This window comes from Sceloporus undulatus, chromosome 9, assembly GCF_019175285.1.
Source record: "Sceloporus undulatus isolate JIND9_A2432 ecotype Alabama chromosome 9, SceUnd_v1.1, whole genome shotgun sequence".
Classification (NCBI taxonomy): Eukaryota; Metazoa; Chordata; class Lepidosauria; order Squamata; family Phrynosomatidae; genus Sceloporus; species Sceloporus undulatus.
This window is the reverse complement of record NC_056530.1, coordinates 25,010,128-25,024,612: the sequence shown is the minus strand read 5'-3', so window position 1 is coordinate 25,024,612 and position 14,485 is coordinate 25,010,128. Positions and strand designations below refer to the sequence as shown.

Here is a 14,485-nt window from a genome sequence, read left to right as displayed (position 1 = left end):
ACAGGAAGGGCCCCTTTGAATTTGGCTGCCAGGGATGGGAGAATAGAAGGGAGGAAGAAAGGGGAAGCAGCTGTCATTCCCCTGAAAGTGGAGCCAGGCTCCCTTCTTCACCCCAGAAGTGCAAAGGTTCAGGATGCGTCCAGAGCCCCACTGAGCATGCGCAAGGGTCCCAATTCAAATCGTTGAATCCCCATGGTATGCGCCGGTGTGGAAATACAATGTGCTCTCACTCCGCTTTGCCTGAATCCGCATCACGTGACTTCCTTGGATTCAGTTCCGAAGGGCAAGGGGACAGCAAACAGCCATGTTATAACGTCAGTTCGATCTTCGCTCCAAGAGCCTCAGTGTGATAAGGTCCCCTGTAAAGGCCTGATCTGGACCTGGTGATTCTGCCTCCCTCTCCTCAGTCTTCCCTCCCAGGGAGCCAGAGGGGATGGGAGTTGGAGTGGGAGAGGAGAAGGCCCTGGCTGGCATCGTCCCAGAGAGACCCTCCAAATCTCGGGGTCCTGGAGGAAGAGGGCTCCGCGCGCCCCCTGCTGGGCACCCAGGGAAGAGCAACTCCCTCAACGCAGGGCGGAGGCGTTGTTGTTGTTGTTGTTGTGTGCCTTCAAGGCCTCCCCCCCGCCTTCCGCTCGTCTCTTCCACAAACAAGAGGAAGGCAGAGGGACTCTGTGCCTCTGGCCAAACAGAGCAGCCCCGGCGCCGGGGACGGGCGCTTCCCTGATGCCCTCCGCTGCTGCCGCCACTGCTTCCAGGTGTGGCTCCCGAGTCCCGCCTGCCTCCTCCAAGGGGGCCCTCCAAGCGCTTCCGCCGGAGGACAAGGGCCGGAAAGCAGGGCCTTGGCTCTTGGCTGCCTTGCAGGCGGACACCTCCCCAGATCCGCTGCCAGGCCCCGGCTGGCACCTCTGGAGCCCACCTGGAGGGAGGCTCCTGGAGAGAGAGCCTTCCCTCAGGCCCAGCTCCGGGACTGGCCTCGCTAGCCCTAGCCCTAGCCCTAGCCCTTTCCAGAGGAGCCTTGCAGCAGCATTCAAGGGCAGGGGCAGGAACCAGGCTCCGGGACTGGGCTGCCACTCTGTTTCGGAGAAAGGCAGCAGGCAAACCCAGCAAACAAACAAACAAAGGCTGCTGCTGCTGCTGCCAAAGGCCCTGCAGCGCAGGCGAAGGGCGGCATCATGGGAATAAGACAAGCGCCTGGAGGCCGAGGGCCCTGGGCTGCCCTGGGCGGGGCCCTCGGCGCTCCAGGGACCGAGTCTGAGCCCAGCAGGGCCTCCTCTCAGGAACTGCAGCTCCCAGGAGCCCTTGCGGTGGGAGCGCCGCCCGCCCCGGTCCCTGAGGGAGGAGGCCCCTCCCCTCGCCACGCCTCCTGAGACCCTTCCGGCCGCGGGGCACGACGGGAGCCGTGGTCCTGCCGAGACACGAGGGCCCGCGCCGCCTGGGCGACGGAGCGGAGCGCCGGAGGGGCCCAAGGGAAGGCGGACGCGCGACTTCGCCTGCCGGCCCCCGTAGCCCCGCCCCACGATAGGCGCGCCTGGTGTCCCGCGCGGGGGCTGCCGGGAGCCTCTCCGTCCCATCATGCCTTTCGGCGGGGGCGCGCCTGGCCCCTCCCCTCGGCGCGGCGCCTCCTGGGAACCGTAGTTCGCGTTCGGCGAGGGCCGGGCGGGCGAGGGGCGCCTGGGACTGCATTTCCCGTCGTCGCTCGGGGCAGGGCCGGGCTGGGCCGGCTCCCGAGCCGCCTCCGACGGAGCCATCTCTCTCTCTCTCTCTCTCTCTCTCGCTGAGCGAGGCAACCCGGTCCCTTCCTCCTCGGCCTTCGCCTCCGGCCTCGCCGCCATGAGCAGCGGCAGCGCAGGCTCTTCCCGGCCCCGAACCAGCTCCTTCGCCGACCCCTCCGCCGCCGCCAGCGCCGGACCGGGAGCCTCCGGAGGAGGAGCGGGAGCAGGCCCCGCCGCCACAGCCGCCCCCGCCGCCCCGGGACCCTCGTCGGGCGCCGCGCCAGGAGGCAGGCCGGGGGGCGCCGCAGCCGCAGCCGCTGCCTCAGGGCCGGGCCCCGGCGGAGGAGGAGGCGGCGGCGGAGGGGGCAGCGGGGTCGCCCCCGTCGGCGCCTTTCCGGGGCTGAGGCTCGGACGTGAGTCGGAGGAAGGGGCTTCGGGACCCGGGAGGGAGGGGCGGTTGCCAGGCAACGGCGGGCGGGGCGGGGAGGGCGGGGCCAAGGACAGGTGAGGAGGGGCGGGGCGAGGCCTCTTAGTCCCGCCAGGAAGGAAGGCAAGGAAGGCAGGCAGGCAGGCAGGCAGCCATGAGCGGCGCCGGAGCAGCGGAGAGCCACGGTGGGCCTGGCCAAGCCCCGCAGTGCCCCAAGGGCAGAGGCAGGGATGGGGGGCTCCTTGGGACTGGCCCCTGCCTTGCAGGGGACGCACTGCCCAGGACCAGCCCCGGGCCTGGCCCCACTAGCTTCCCCCCCCCCGGAGCCCAAAGAGCAGGGGTCCCTTGGGGGCTGCACTGCCCCCTTCATTGTGCCTCCCTCCAGGCGACAGCAGCAAAGCAATGGCAGTGGTGCCCCCCCCCAGGCCTAAAGGCCCCCAAGGCCCCCGGCTCCTACAGTGTGGCCACCAAAGGCAGAGGGAGGGATGCGGCCCTTTGGATGCGCATGGCCCAGGAGAAGCGGTGGGTCTGTGGGGCCCCCGCCGACTGTCCTCCCTTCCTTCCAGGCGACAGCAGCAAAGTGACCACGGTGGTGGCCACCCCCGGACAAGGCCCCGACCGGCCCCAGGAGGTCTCCTACTCGGACATCAAGGTCATCGGGAACGGCTCCTTTGGGGTGGTCTACCAGGCCCGGCTGGCGGACTCCGGGGAGCTGGTGGCCATCAAGAAGGTCCTGCAGGACAAGCGCTTCAAGGTGAGCGGCCAGAGGGGCCCCAGCCCTCCTCTGCCTTCCATGGCGGCCCCCGCCTCACCTCCTCTTCCTTCTCTTGCTTCCAGAACCGCGAACTGCAGATCATGCGGAAGCTGGACCACTGCAACATCGTCCGCCTGCGCTACTTCTTCTACTCCAGCGGGGAAAAGGTATGGGGCAGCCCCCAGGAGGGCACTTGGCGGACAGCGGCAGGGAAGGATCCGGGCACAGGGGGCTCTGGCACCCAGCCCTCCCACCTGCGATGCAGGACGCCTGCCCTCAGATGTGCCAGACTGGGCAGTGTGGCTGAGGGAAGGGAAGGCAGGGCAGGCCTGGCCCTTCAGCCGCTGCTGTTCCTCCTTCCCCTGCACAAAACATGCCCCCTCCCCATCTGAGTTGTCGAAGTGTCAAGGAGGAGCATGGCTCTGGAGGGGAGAACAGCCTCAGGCCTTTCCTCAAAGCTGTGGGGGGCTCTACCTGGCCCCTCGTCCTCCCCACAGCCTTGTGGCGCTGGATAGGCTGAGAGATCATGACCCACCAAGGCAGTCCTGGGAGCTCATAGCTAGTGGGGATTCGGCCTTTGGCACCCAAGGTCCTACTTGAAGGGCTCTTCTTTCCCAACAGAATTCAACAGGGAAAGTTCCTGGGCAGGACTTAGCTGTGTGGCGTTTGCCCCGTTTGGCTGAGAGTCATCCCAGTGGGATTGTCAGGCACCCTTGATCTTACTCTGTCATCCAGGCCTTTCTGTGACAGGTCTTGAAGGACCTTTATTTTCCAGCTCAAATGAGTGAAAGTAGCGGGCCCCAGTGGCAGCACTTAGGTGGGCTGCTTGCGTTTTGCTTTGTATATCCAGGCTGCAGCTCAGGCTGGCCAAGGTATCAACAGAGCAAAGGCTGTTCTTAGCTGGCCTCCTTGTTCGTAACAGTTTGGCCGTGGGGTGCGTTCTTATTTCTGGGGTTCAGTCCTTCAATGTGTGGAGGCAGTTGTAGCAGAATCCCTTTCACCCTGAACACTCCGCAGTTAGGACTGACAGTGCTGATGCTTCCCAGTGTGTCTTCCATAGAGACCTAAGAGGGAAGTGAGTGTCTTCCTTTGAAAAAGAACTCCTTGGTTTTGCCTCTGCACTTTTGGTTCTGCAGCCAGCAGTGGCCCAAGAGGGCTAGAGTCCCTGCTTTGGTTTTGAAACGGAAGCTGGGCTTCTAACGGGGCGTTTGTTGGTCCAGGCAGACGCTTCTGTGGCCCCAGGTGGTCCGCCACCTCAGTTTGGGGTACTGTGAGAGATGGCTGGAGGCTCCATCTTAATCCACCTCTTTTCCAAAATCTGTTGCAGAAAGATGAGGTTTATCTCAATTTAGTCCTGGACTTTGTGCCCGAGACGGTCTACCGTGTGGCCCGCCACTTCACCAAAGCCAAACAGACCATCCCTGTCATCTATGTAAAGGTATGTGTCCACCTGCCCTTGAAAGCATTGATGTTCTGGGAGGGGGCCATGTCTTGATGCTGAGGGTTAGAGGAAGCTGCTGGGAACCCTTCCTATATGTTTCTGGCTTGTCGGAAGGAGACCACCCTGATTAGAAATGGCCATTTCCCCAACATTTGTACTTTCTGTTTCCCAGCATTGAACTCGTAGGAGACTCCCTTTGTTTCTAATGCTGTAAAGCGCCATCAGGGTGCTATGCCCCACAAAACCTCTCCACTAAATGCTAATGGCTTGGATGACCCAGACTTTGCTATTCAATGATATATCTTTGCACTTGAGGGACTTAGCTAATTCTTTCATCGCTGCCTTTCTTGGCATGCCAGAGATTGAAAACCACTGGTTTAGTGATTGGCCTCATTTTGTATGTTTTGAAGGCACACAGTAAGGTCATGGACTAGCGGCTCAGTTTCCTAAACAGCAGCAAAGCCACCTGCCTTCTCAGCGTCTCTTTTGTTAAAAGCATTTTGGCTTTAATTATTCTGTGGCCCCTCTAAAGCGCCATTCACAGCAGGTGTGACTTTTGTGATGCTGTGCCACCCTCTGCATTGACCTCCTCCACAGTGCGCCACTCCGAATCCTTAGCAATGTTTGATGGTACGAATGGTACTCACAAATCCTAATTCGCATGTATCACTGAATGTAATGGTATTAGTCATGATACAAAACTAGCAAAATTAAAATTATACCTATGCATTACAGTAAACTACAGTATCACACGCACATGTACATAGTTTCATGTGGTTAAAGTGAAAATTTGGTAAGGTTTGATGTTTTTAAAGAATTTTAAATATTTTAATTTTAACAACAACAACAACAACATTTGGGGCCTTTTTTTCTCCCACTGAGGCTCACCCCACTCACCCCATCTCTTCAGAGTTTTAAAGGGTTGCGGGTGAATGGCACAAGCGGTTCCTTCCCAAAGGCAGATGTTTGGGGAGCGGTGGGGTCACCTCCTGTGGCCCACTCCCCTGTGAACCCCCCAGCGGTGCTCCTGCTGGTTGGGAGCTGGATTTGAGCCCCAGATTTTCTCCGGAGGGGGAATGGCAGCTATGGATAAACACTGTCCTCTCTGCATTGACACAGTGCCTTACTCAGGATCAACAGAAGTAAGTTTCTGTATTTATTATTATTATTAACCTTTCTTTATGAAGTGCTGTAAATTTACACAGCGCTGTACATGCCATCTTTTTAGTTAGACGGTTCCCTGCCCTCGGGCTTACAATCTAAAAAGACATGACAGAGAAGGAGAAGAAGGGAGTGGTGGAAGGAAAGGGTAAGAGGTCCAGCAGTTCCTCTCTACCTCTGAGGCCTGGACCACAGCATTCCTTTAGTTCATCTTAACATGAAATGCCTAACTTCTCTTCTTCTTCAAGTGGAGAGGCTCAGAAGCAGCTAATGTAATTCAGTATAAATGCCAAAGCAACAGTCTCCCAACACACATAACAACAATTAGCTAAATACGTACCCAAAAACAATACACTAAAAGCCACATTTTAAAATATAGAACTAACTTTGGAATTTGTTACTGCAAAGTGTAATGATTAAGCCCCAAGTCCATGACCATGCAGCACTGGTGTTGTTGGGTAAGAGCCCTCACTGCAGAGGAGCAAATGTCTTTGTGCCGCCATATCACTGTGCTTTCATCCCCTTTAAGCTAAAAGCCTGTTGCCTCTCCTCCTCTCTTCCCTGTCTCAGGTGTACATGTACCAGCTGTTCCGCAGCCTCGCTTACATCCATTCTCAAGGCGTGTGTCATCGGGACATCAAGCCCCAGAACCTGTTGGTAGACCCCGACACAGCAGTACTGAAGCTTTGTGACTTTGGCAGGTGAGAGAGAGAGAGAGAGAGATGGGGCTTGCCTGTCTGTCCAACTTGAAATCCCTCTCGGCTGTTTCCCTGCTGTGGGTGCCCTTGGGGAGACGTTGCTTGTGTTTGGAAGAAGGTGACCAGCGCAGCCAAAGGTCTGGAAACTACCAAGCCCTGTGAGTCATGGGGGGAGCTGGGGATGATGCTGAGCTTGGAGAAGAAAAGGGCAAGAGGATGGCCATCTTGAAATATCTGAAGGGATGCCATAGAGAAGGTGGAGCCGGCTTGTTTCTGCCACTCCAGAGACTAAAACTGGTGGAGTTAAATGAGAAGAAAAGAGGTTTGACCTGAACTTTGGGAAGAACGTCTTTACTGTAAGAGCTGTTTGTCAGTGGAATATGGGCTGGTTCGGGGGGTGAGGGACTCTCCTTCCCTAAAGGTCCTTAAAAAGTGCATGGATGGCCATTTCTCAGGAGTGCGTTGGCTGTGTATTCCTGCCTGGCTGGGGGTCGGACTGGATGAGCCTTGGGTCCCTTCCAGCAGTTAGGAGACCCACAGGAAACTCAGCTTCTTTGCAAGGAAAGCAGCATATGTTGTTCTTGCATTATTTCTTTTTCCTTGCTTTTTCTTGGGCTGTTCTTGTACAAGTTTTATTCTCTTTCCACTAGCTGTAGGGAAGAAGCATGCGCCCGCAGGTCTTCTGGGATGTGGTCAGTTCCCCAGGCATCTCTGGGAGTGACCTGTGCTCTTTGCAGCCTCCTGGGCTCTGGATTGGGTCCAAGGGTGAAGGTTTTTTGTAGCAGACTTCCGATGGGTGCTTGGGCCCTTGCCATGGGGCTTTGTGGGGGACTGGGCACAAACCCTTTCTCCTAGTCCTAGGCCTGTAGGCCTGCTCTTATTTCCAGTTTTTGCTATTAGACTTTAATGTTGACAATATTATTGTATCGATTGCCATCTGTTTTTGCAAAACCTCCCAGGGCAATTTCTATTTCTTATTTCAATTAGAGCAGAAAGGCAAGATATAAATGTCCCTTAATTACATCTTGGGTTTTGTCCTTCTCCCAAGGAGCTCAGCGTGTTGGGGTTCCCTTTGCCTCCAGACCTTCATCCTCAGTGAGGAGTAGGTGAGGCCGAGATTGAGCCAGCAGCAGCTGTGGAAGGATTGCCATGTGCTGAGCCTTGAAGCTTTGTGCAGCTTTGAACCCTTGTCTTTCTGGCCTCAGTCTGAATTTGTAGCCACGGCGGCTCTTGATGGACGCCTGTCTTCTCCTTTCCCCTTTTCAGTGCAAAGCAACTTGTGCGGGGAGAACCCAATGTCTCCTACATCTGCTCTCGCTACTATCGGGCTCCTGAGCTGATCTTTGGCGCCACTGACTACACCTCAAACATAGGTGAGCGCCCAACCCCTCTTCTGTTCCCTCTACATGCCTTGTACCTCAGGAGCAGGAGTGCCTCCAGTTTATATGGGTGTAAACTGGATTTGGACCTGCTTGCAGAGGGAGGAAAATTCACCTGTGAACTGAAGGGATGGCTGCTTGAAATGCCATGTGACATCATGTGAGGCAGGGTACTAGAGCTGCCCTTATCATGTCATGTTAGGCAGGGGGTGGGCACCTGTGGTTTTCCAGGTGTGTTTGGGCTGCAGTTCCCAGCATCCTTCATCTTTTGGCTATAACAACTGAGCAGATGAAAATTGCCAACCAGCAGTAATGGTAGAAGGCTGCCTGCCTTCTCTGTTGTCAGCTGCTATAGGTCCCTTCAGCTCAGTATTTGCTGCTATAGTGGTCAGAACACCCCAAGCCCCCACAGTCTTCCCTGGAGATGCTGGGGTCAAATTCGAACTTGTTTGTATGCAAAGCACAGGTCCATTTGCCCCCCCCCCCCCCAACCAACCGCCCCACTTGAGCTGCAACCGAATCTCTGCTTTCCCTACGGATGGTAGCAAAATAGAGGCTGGAGGACCCCCAGTTGTGGTCTTGGGAGCTGGATGCTGCTGAAGGGCCTCTTTTCCCCTTCTCCTCTTCCTCATCCCTCCCACCTAGATATCTGGTCAGCCGGCTGTGTGTTGGCGGAACTGCTCCTAGGGCAGCCTATATTTCCTGGGGACAGCGGCGTGGACCAGCTGGTGGAAATCATCAAGGTAATGGATGGGGCACCCCTTTCACTTCTTACACCCCGGCCGTGGGGCCCTGGGAGATGTCTCCACTTGGCGTGGTGTAGATGGCTGGCCTTCCAGCTTTGTGCCTGGAGAGAGAGGGATGTTTTGTGCACTGCTTGTGTCTGCTCTTAGTTTTGGGAGGAGGCTGGCTGGGCTGCTACACCTCCCGTTCATTCCCCATGGATACATAGACTCATTGAGTTGGAACAGGCCACATGGGCCATGAAGTCCATGGGAAGAGACAAAGGGGTCATGTTTGGGCTGTCTTTTGGAGAGCTGGACTACCCTTGCCAGACTTGCCCCCCAGGCTTATGGGCTCCACCAGCTCCCAGGAATGCAGTTTGGAAGTCTGGCTCTTTCTAATAGGCTTTTCTACATGCATACTTCCCCATTTCAAGAAAACCTTTGGTAAATAAACCACAGAGGCAGTTCCCTTGCTGCCCACCCCTTTGGGGAAGGAGGCGTCCATCCTGTCCAGCAAGACGGAGAAACTTAAGGCGGCATAGGCAGTTGTCTGCCAGAGAGTAAGGCTGGGGTGTCACTGTGCCCTTCTACCTGTCCCAGGTGCTGGGAACACCGACGCGAGAACAGATCCGAGAGATGAACCCCAACTACACAGAGTTCAAATTCCCCCAGATCAAAGCACACCCCTGGATAAAGGTAAAAAGGATGGCAGTGGGGGGAGGAACGTGTTGGGGGGCACGATCCTGACTCTGGGAAAGGGTGGGCACCCTTTTCAGGGTCAAATGCCAGGTGGGCTTTGCAGCTGTTGCGCTGAACTTGTGCAGGGTTGCCTTTTGTCACTTCATCTCATAGGAATGTGGTTTCTCCACTGCGCGGTTGATCCATGCTCAACAAATGTGGCGGCTCCTCACAAGAGCCCTTGATGGCTAGGGAATTCTGTGATGGCTTTTAGGGAAGTTTCTGCCTGAGGCACAGGTGAGGGGCATTTGAAGGGCAGGGAGCCTTGGGCTTGAGGCTGACCACATGCCCTGGCCTCCATCCTCTGCTGCCCAGGTGTTCAAGCCCCGCACGCCGCTGGAGGCCATCTCTCTGTGCAGCCGGCTGCTTGAGTACACGCCCGCTACCCGGCTCTCTCCGCTCGAGGCCTGCGCAAACAGCTTCTTTGATGAGCTGCGTGAGCCCAATGCCCGGCTGCCCAATGGCCGCGAGCTGCCCCCACTCTTCAACTTCAGCCCTGTGGGTAAGTGATCAGGATTGGGGCCTGCAGGCATGGTGGCAGTAGCTGAAACGTGAAGCAAGTCTTAGGGAAGCAGGAGTTCCCGAGGGAGGGATGGTCTTGGGTGTCCATTGAACCCTCTGGTGGGAGAGGGGACCCTGTGAGCTTTCTTCATGGACAACTGCAGCGCCCATCATTCCTCACTGTTGGCTGTGCTGGCTACACAAGCTGCTGGGAGTTGTACTCCAATAACTCCTGGAGGAAGAAGGCTGCATGATTCTCATCCCTGCCCTACTATTACGTACCCCAAATACCCCAGGAAGGGAATGAATTTTGGATTGGGGAGGGTGGGCAGGCAGATGGAACCTGCAAGCCCCTCAACCCTGTCAGAGCCCACTCTTTGCCCCGTAATGCTGCTCTGCCCTTCTGGCACCCATTTCCGAGGCTATCCTGAGAAGGATCCCCCCCAGCCCAGCCTGGGCTGCATGAAGATCTCGAAGTGGGCTTGGGATGAGCCCTTGACCACCATCCTTGTGTGGTTGTAACACCCATGTTGCTATCTGTAATTTTTGCACTAATGCACTAAACAATGAAAGCCGCCTCAGTGTCACATTAGTGCTTCCTGTTTACAAAGAAGAGGGATTGGGTGCCTTTTGGGAGATAGGCTTCCCGCCTCCATTTATTTAAATTTGATTTTATACTTTTGAAAGACGACCCTCGGAGGGGGGATTTGGGAGGCTCAGGCAGCGATGGGGTGCCTGAGGGGCCGCCTCGTCCACAGGGTCACGGAGCATGGCTCGTGGTCTCTCTTCCGTCTCTTTTGCAGAGCTGTCCATTCAGCCAGGCCTCAATTCCAACCTCATTCCACCACACATTCGGTCCCAGGTGGGTTCGGTGGGATCGGGTTCTGGACCCGCAGCCACGCACAGTAAGTACCTTGACTCTGAGGCTTTGGGAGGAGTGTGTGGGCGATCTTTCTTTATGGCAGTGGTTCCCAACCTGTGGGTCAGGACCCCTTTGGGGGTCGAATGACCCTTTCATGGGGGTTGCCTAACACCATTGGAAAACACCTATTTAATTACAGTTATGAAGTAGCATCAAAAATGATTTCATGGGTTTGGGTCACCACAATATGAGGAACTGTATTAAAGGGTCACGGCATTAGGAAGGTTGGGAACCACTGCTTTATGGGAATACAGCAGAGGGCTCAGTCCCCCGTCTTTCTCTTTCTCCAACCCTCATCGCTGTAGGTGAGGGACGGCTGAGCTCTGACCGAAGCCAGGGGACACTGGGGGACGGCGCAGGATCCATCGCCAACACCTCCTGAGGGGCTACTGGGCCGGGGGCAGGACCCCTCCACGACCCCCTCCCCAGGCCACCCACACGGACTTCTCTGAACTGTGAACGGTGGGGGAAAGGAATCGTGGCCCAGGGGACTGTGGGGAGCCTGCCTCCTGTTGCTCCGGGGGGCGGCCGGCCGGCTGGAGAGAATGAGACGGGCGTTTGACGGGGGAGGGGGAAGGGGAGGAAGGGCGAGGAGCAGTTCCTTGCCTCCCCAAATCATTTGCGGTTCCCCGCATCCGTGTTTTCCCATGCTCCCTCGGCACGGGGAGAGGGCAGAAGAAAGCAACCCCAAAGTCATCCTGTGGCTTCAGGGCTTTGTTAGCGGTCCATGATGATGCCGGGGGGGGGGACCAAGAGCCCTGCCGCTGCCCCCTCCTCTCCTTCCCTCTTGCCCAAATATGTCCCAGCTCGTTTTTTAAGTTCCTCTAGTTTTTAAGATCCCATGGAGAAAACAAAATGACAATATGGTTTTATTTCCAGTCTTGTGTCACCTGCACTCTGAACGCCGGCTTTTCACGCCGTACGACTCACACTTTGTTGCCCCCCCCCCCGGCCTGTCTGCCCCTGAAACACAGATGCTGTATTTTTAAGCGGGTTGGTCTTTTCCTCTCCTTTTTAAAAGAATCCCCAACTTTGATTCAGTCTGTCCCATTCAGGTGGGGAGCCAGGGCTGTTCCTGCCCCCAGGACACTTGCTGGATCTGCCTCCACCACTGCAGTCTCTTACTGGGAACAAACGCCTTCTCCCCTGCCCTGCGGCCGACCATTCCAACTCCTCCGGCTTCCCATCCCCGGCAGCACCTGGGCTTCTTGAGGGGAAACCCACCACCCATCAGCTCTGCCCTGCTCCCAGTATGGGCTGGTGCCAGCCCCTTTTTGGCCAGCCGCACAGACCCTGGAGTGGGAGGGGGCGCTTGAAGGGCGGGTGGAGGAGGTTTATTCTGACTCCAGGCCCCTCCTGTCGCCCTGTAAATACATCCTTTTTCTTCCCCTTCCGTCTCCGCTCCCCACAAAATGACTTACTCTTCCCATCCTCCCTGTAAATAGATGATAATTTTTTTCTTAACGCAACGTTGCAACGATTGCCCCAGGCTCCCGTCCCCCCCTCCACCTTCAATTGCTCTAGGATTGAGGGTTCCCCCTGGGGAGCCAGGGTGCAGCCTGTGGATAAATCCCCTCAAAGCCCCCTTGCCCCCGTGACCCATCCTCATCACTGCCCTCCTCTCTTCCCTCCCAACATTGTGTGTTAGTTTATTTCTTAGGTTTTTTGGCTGTGTACAGACATCCGGTTCAATAAATTATTGGCATGAACGGAAAGAATGGCATGGGGTGCCTTATTATGACTGGTGTGGTAGCGGTGCACTGTACTTTGTGGAGGAGGGAGATGGCAGGGGAGCGAGGGGGCATGGGGGGTGACCCTGGGACCAGCCAGTTGTGGGCTGCAATGGGCCAAGAACCCTCTTGGCTGAGGCTCTGGTGCCATGCTGGGAAACCAGGACTCAGCCCTTTGTGATCAGTAAGACTATAACAGTGTGAACCTTAAGGAGCATAATAGAAAGTGTGAACCATTTTTCAAAAGCCTGCTGCAAGGGTTTCCGCAGACCGCTCTATGTGATTGTGTTGGGGTTCCTATACACTCTGCGTATAGGTTTTTATGCAGCAGCAAGCTGGGATAGGGAGAAAACACTTGCCCACAACCTTCCAATGATGTTTCAGTATGCCAGTTCCCAGCTGCATTTTATTAATATACATATCTGTGATTCTGCTGGCTTGAAATCAGTACAGAAGGGGTTTCACTTTAGCACAACTCTGCACCTTCAGCCCTCAGGAGATTCCCAGGCTAACCAGGTGAATAGGCTGCCTATTTGAACCCTGGAAACCTGAGCTGGGGGGTGTTTTTAAAACAGCTTCTAGCTTGCAGTGTATACAAGTGTGACTAACAGACAGCATAACTTCCTCTTGTGATATTTCTGTACATCCCCAATTCAATGCCCTGATGACTAAGGGCTTGCATTCTATGTTGGAGACATAATGCTCCACATGCACAGCCCCAGGAGCATTAGCTGTTAACAAGGATGGGAGAGGACAAAAGGATGAAGGCAACGGAGCAGGACAGAAAAAGAAAAAACACCACCCCAGCTTGCTTCCCGTTGCCTCCACACTTCCTTCCTTGCCTACCAGCTTTAACAGGTGTTTGCACCTGGAGGAGAGTTGGGATGCAGCACAGGGGACTTGTGAACAGCTCTTTGCACCTTGTCCAAAACAGGACGCACACATGTGCATCCCTGAGTTATGGACAGGTATGTCACCAACAGGCTGGATCAGCAGAGACCTCACCCAGATTTGAAGATGTGTGTTTAAAAGTATCTGCTGGCAGCTTCAGGTGCAGACATGTGATGGAACTACAGCACAGCAGCAAGGAGGACTTGGGACTCAAGGGTCTGGGGCTAAAATTCCCCAAAGCCCCTGCTAACCCCATGGCCAATGCTTAGGGATTCTGGGAGTTGAAATCCAACATCTGCAGGACAGAAAGATGGGGGTGTGGGGACTGTAAGTTTCAAGGAGTGTGCAGCAAGTAGCTTCTGGATGAGTTCAAGCTTGTGGTAGATGGGATATTGCAAAGACATGCTGGTAATGAACTGGACCGAATGGTGTCCTGTCCCAAAAGAGACTCCATGGGTCAGTCTGCCCTCAGCCCCCTCATCAGACTAAGTTAAGTGATATACCGGAGGGGGGGGGGTCCTGCGGCAGGAACATTCATCTGGTTGCATAACCCTGAACTGAGCCCAATGCGATTATGGAAACATGAACTAAAACTTGATTTGCTAAGTAGTTTTGCCACTTTTGCCTCCTGCTGAACTATAACTGGCTAGAAAAGAGTTTTGAAGCTTTATCCTTTGGCTCTAGCTAGCTTTAAGAGCTTATCAGCTGGATGTTGCTCAGCAGAAGAACTCTCTCCGCTGTACGTAATCCGCTTGGCCCGAGTCAAAGAGAAGCAGAGCGACTTGGTAGGCCTGGACCATCCAGCCCCTACACCCCCCAACCACTTGTCCTGACTGTCAGCAGGGGATATTCAGGGCGCCCCTTGAGGGCCTGGCACTTCCAGAGAACTGCCTCCCTCCCTGCAGCTTTTGCGCCCAATCTGCTGAAGTTCACGATTCTGAAAGGCTTTTGTGCTTATCTAAACGCAAGCCTCGCCACCATTGCTGTCTGGATTGGTCTTACACTCCCTCAGCAAAACTAACAGATATCGGATCAGCTGCCAGTTTCACCACAGCCAATTAAATGGCCAAGAAGGCCTACTCAATGTAGACCAATGACTTTGTGTCTACAGAAGCAAATCCTGTTCCCCACCGCTATTCTCCAACCTAGGAATCTTGGGTCCCCTTATCTTTCTCCAGTCCCATTCCCTCCTGCTTTTAATGGATCCTACTTTAAATGAGGCAGAAAAGCTCAGCCCAAAATCAGGATTTGTTCTCTCCTCTGCTTTGTAGAAGTGAGAGTATGTGCGTACATAGTGTGTTCTCAGAGGGCCAGAGGAGTGGGAGAAACTGCATTTGACAAGTTACCAAAGCTAGAAGCAACCCAACCCCACTGTAAAAAGTCATGGTCCCACTGTTACACAATGA

The 14,485-nt window shown here is 55.4% G+C and overlaps 1 protein-coding gene across 1 annotated transcript; it reads left to right on the top strand.

Moving 5' to 3' along the window:
- The first annotated feature begins 633 nt into the window (after positions 1 to 633).
- On the top strand, positions 634 to 12,173 carry GSK3A (glycogen synthase kinase 3 alpha). Its single transcript, XM_042439839.1, has 11 exons — positions 634 to 2,125; positions 2,706 to 2,893; positions 2,977 to 3,060; positions 4,221 to 4,331; positions 6,066 to 6,196; positions 7,460 to 7,566; positions 8,218 to 8,315; positions 8,898 to 8,993; positions 9,351 to 9,537; positions 10,340 to 10,441; positions 10,764 to 12,173. The coding sequence occupies exons 1-11, from the start codon at positions 1,831 to 1,833 to the stop codon at positions 10,838 to 10,840; spliced, it is 1,476 nt and encodes a 491-aa protein (XP_042295773.1). The 5' UTR covers positions 634 to 1,830; the 3' UTR covers positions 10,841 to 12,173.
- The last annotated feature ends 2,312 nt before the right edge of the window (positions 12,174 to 14,485 follow it).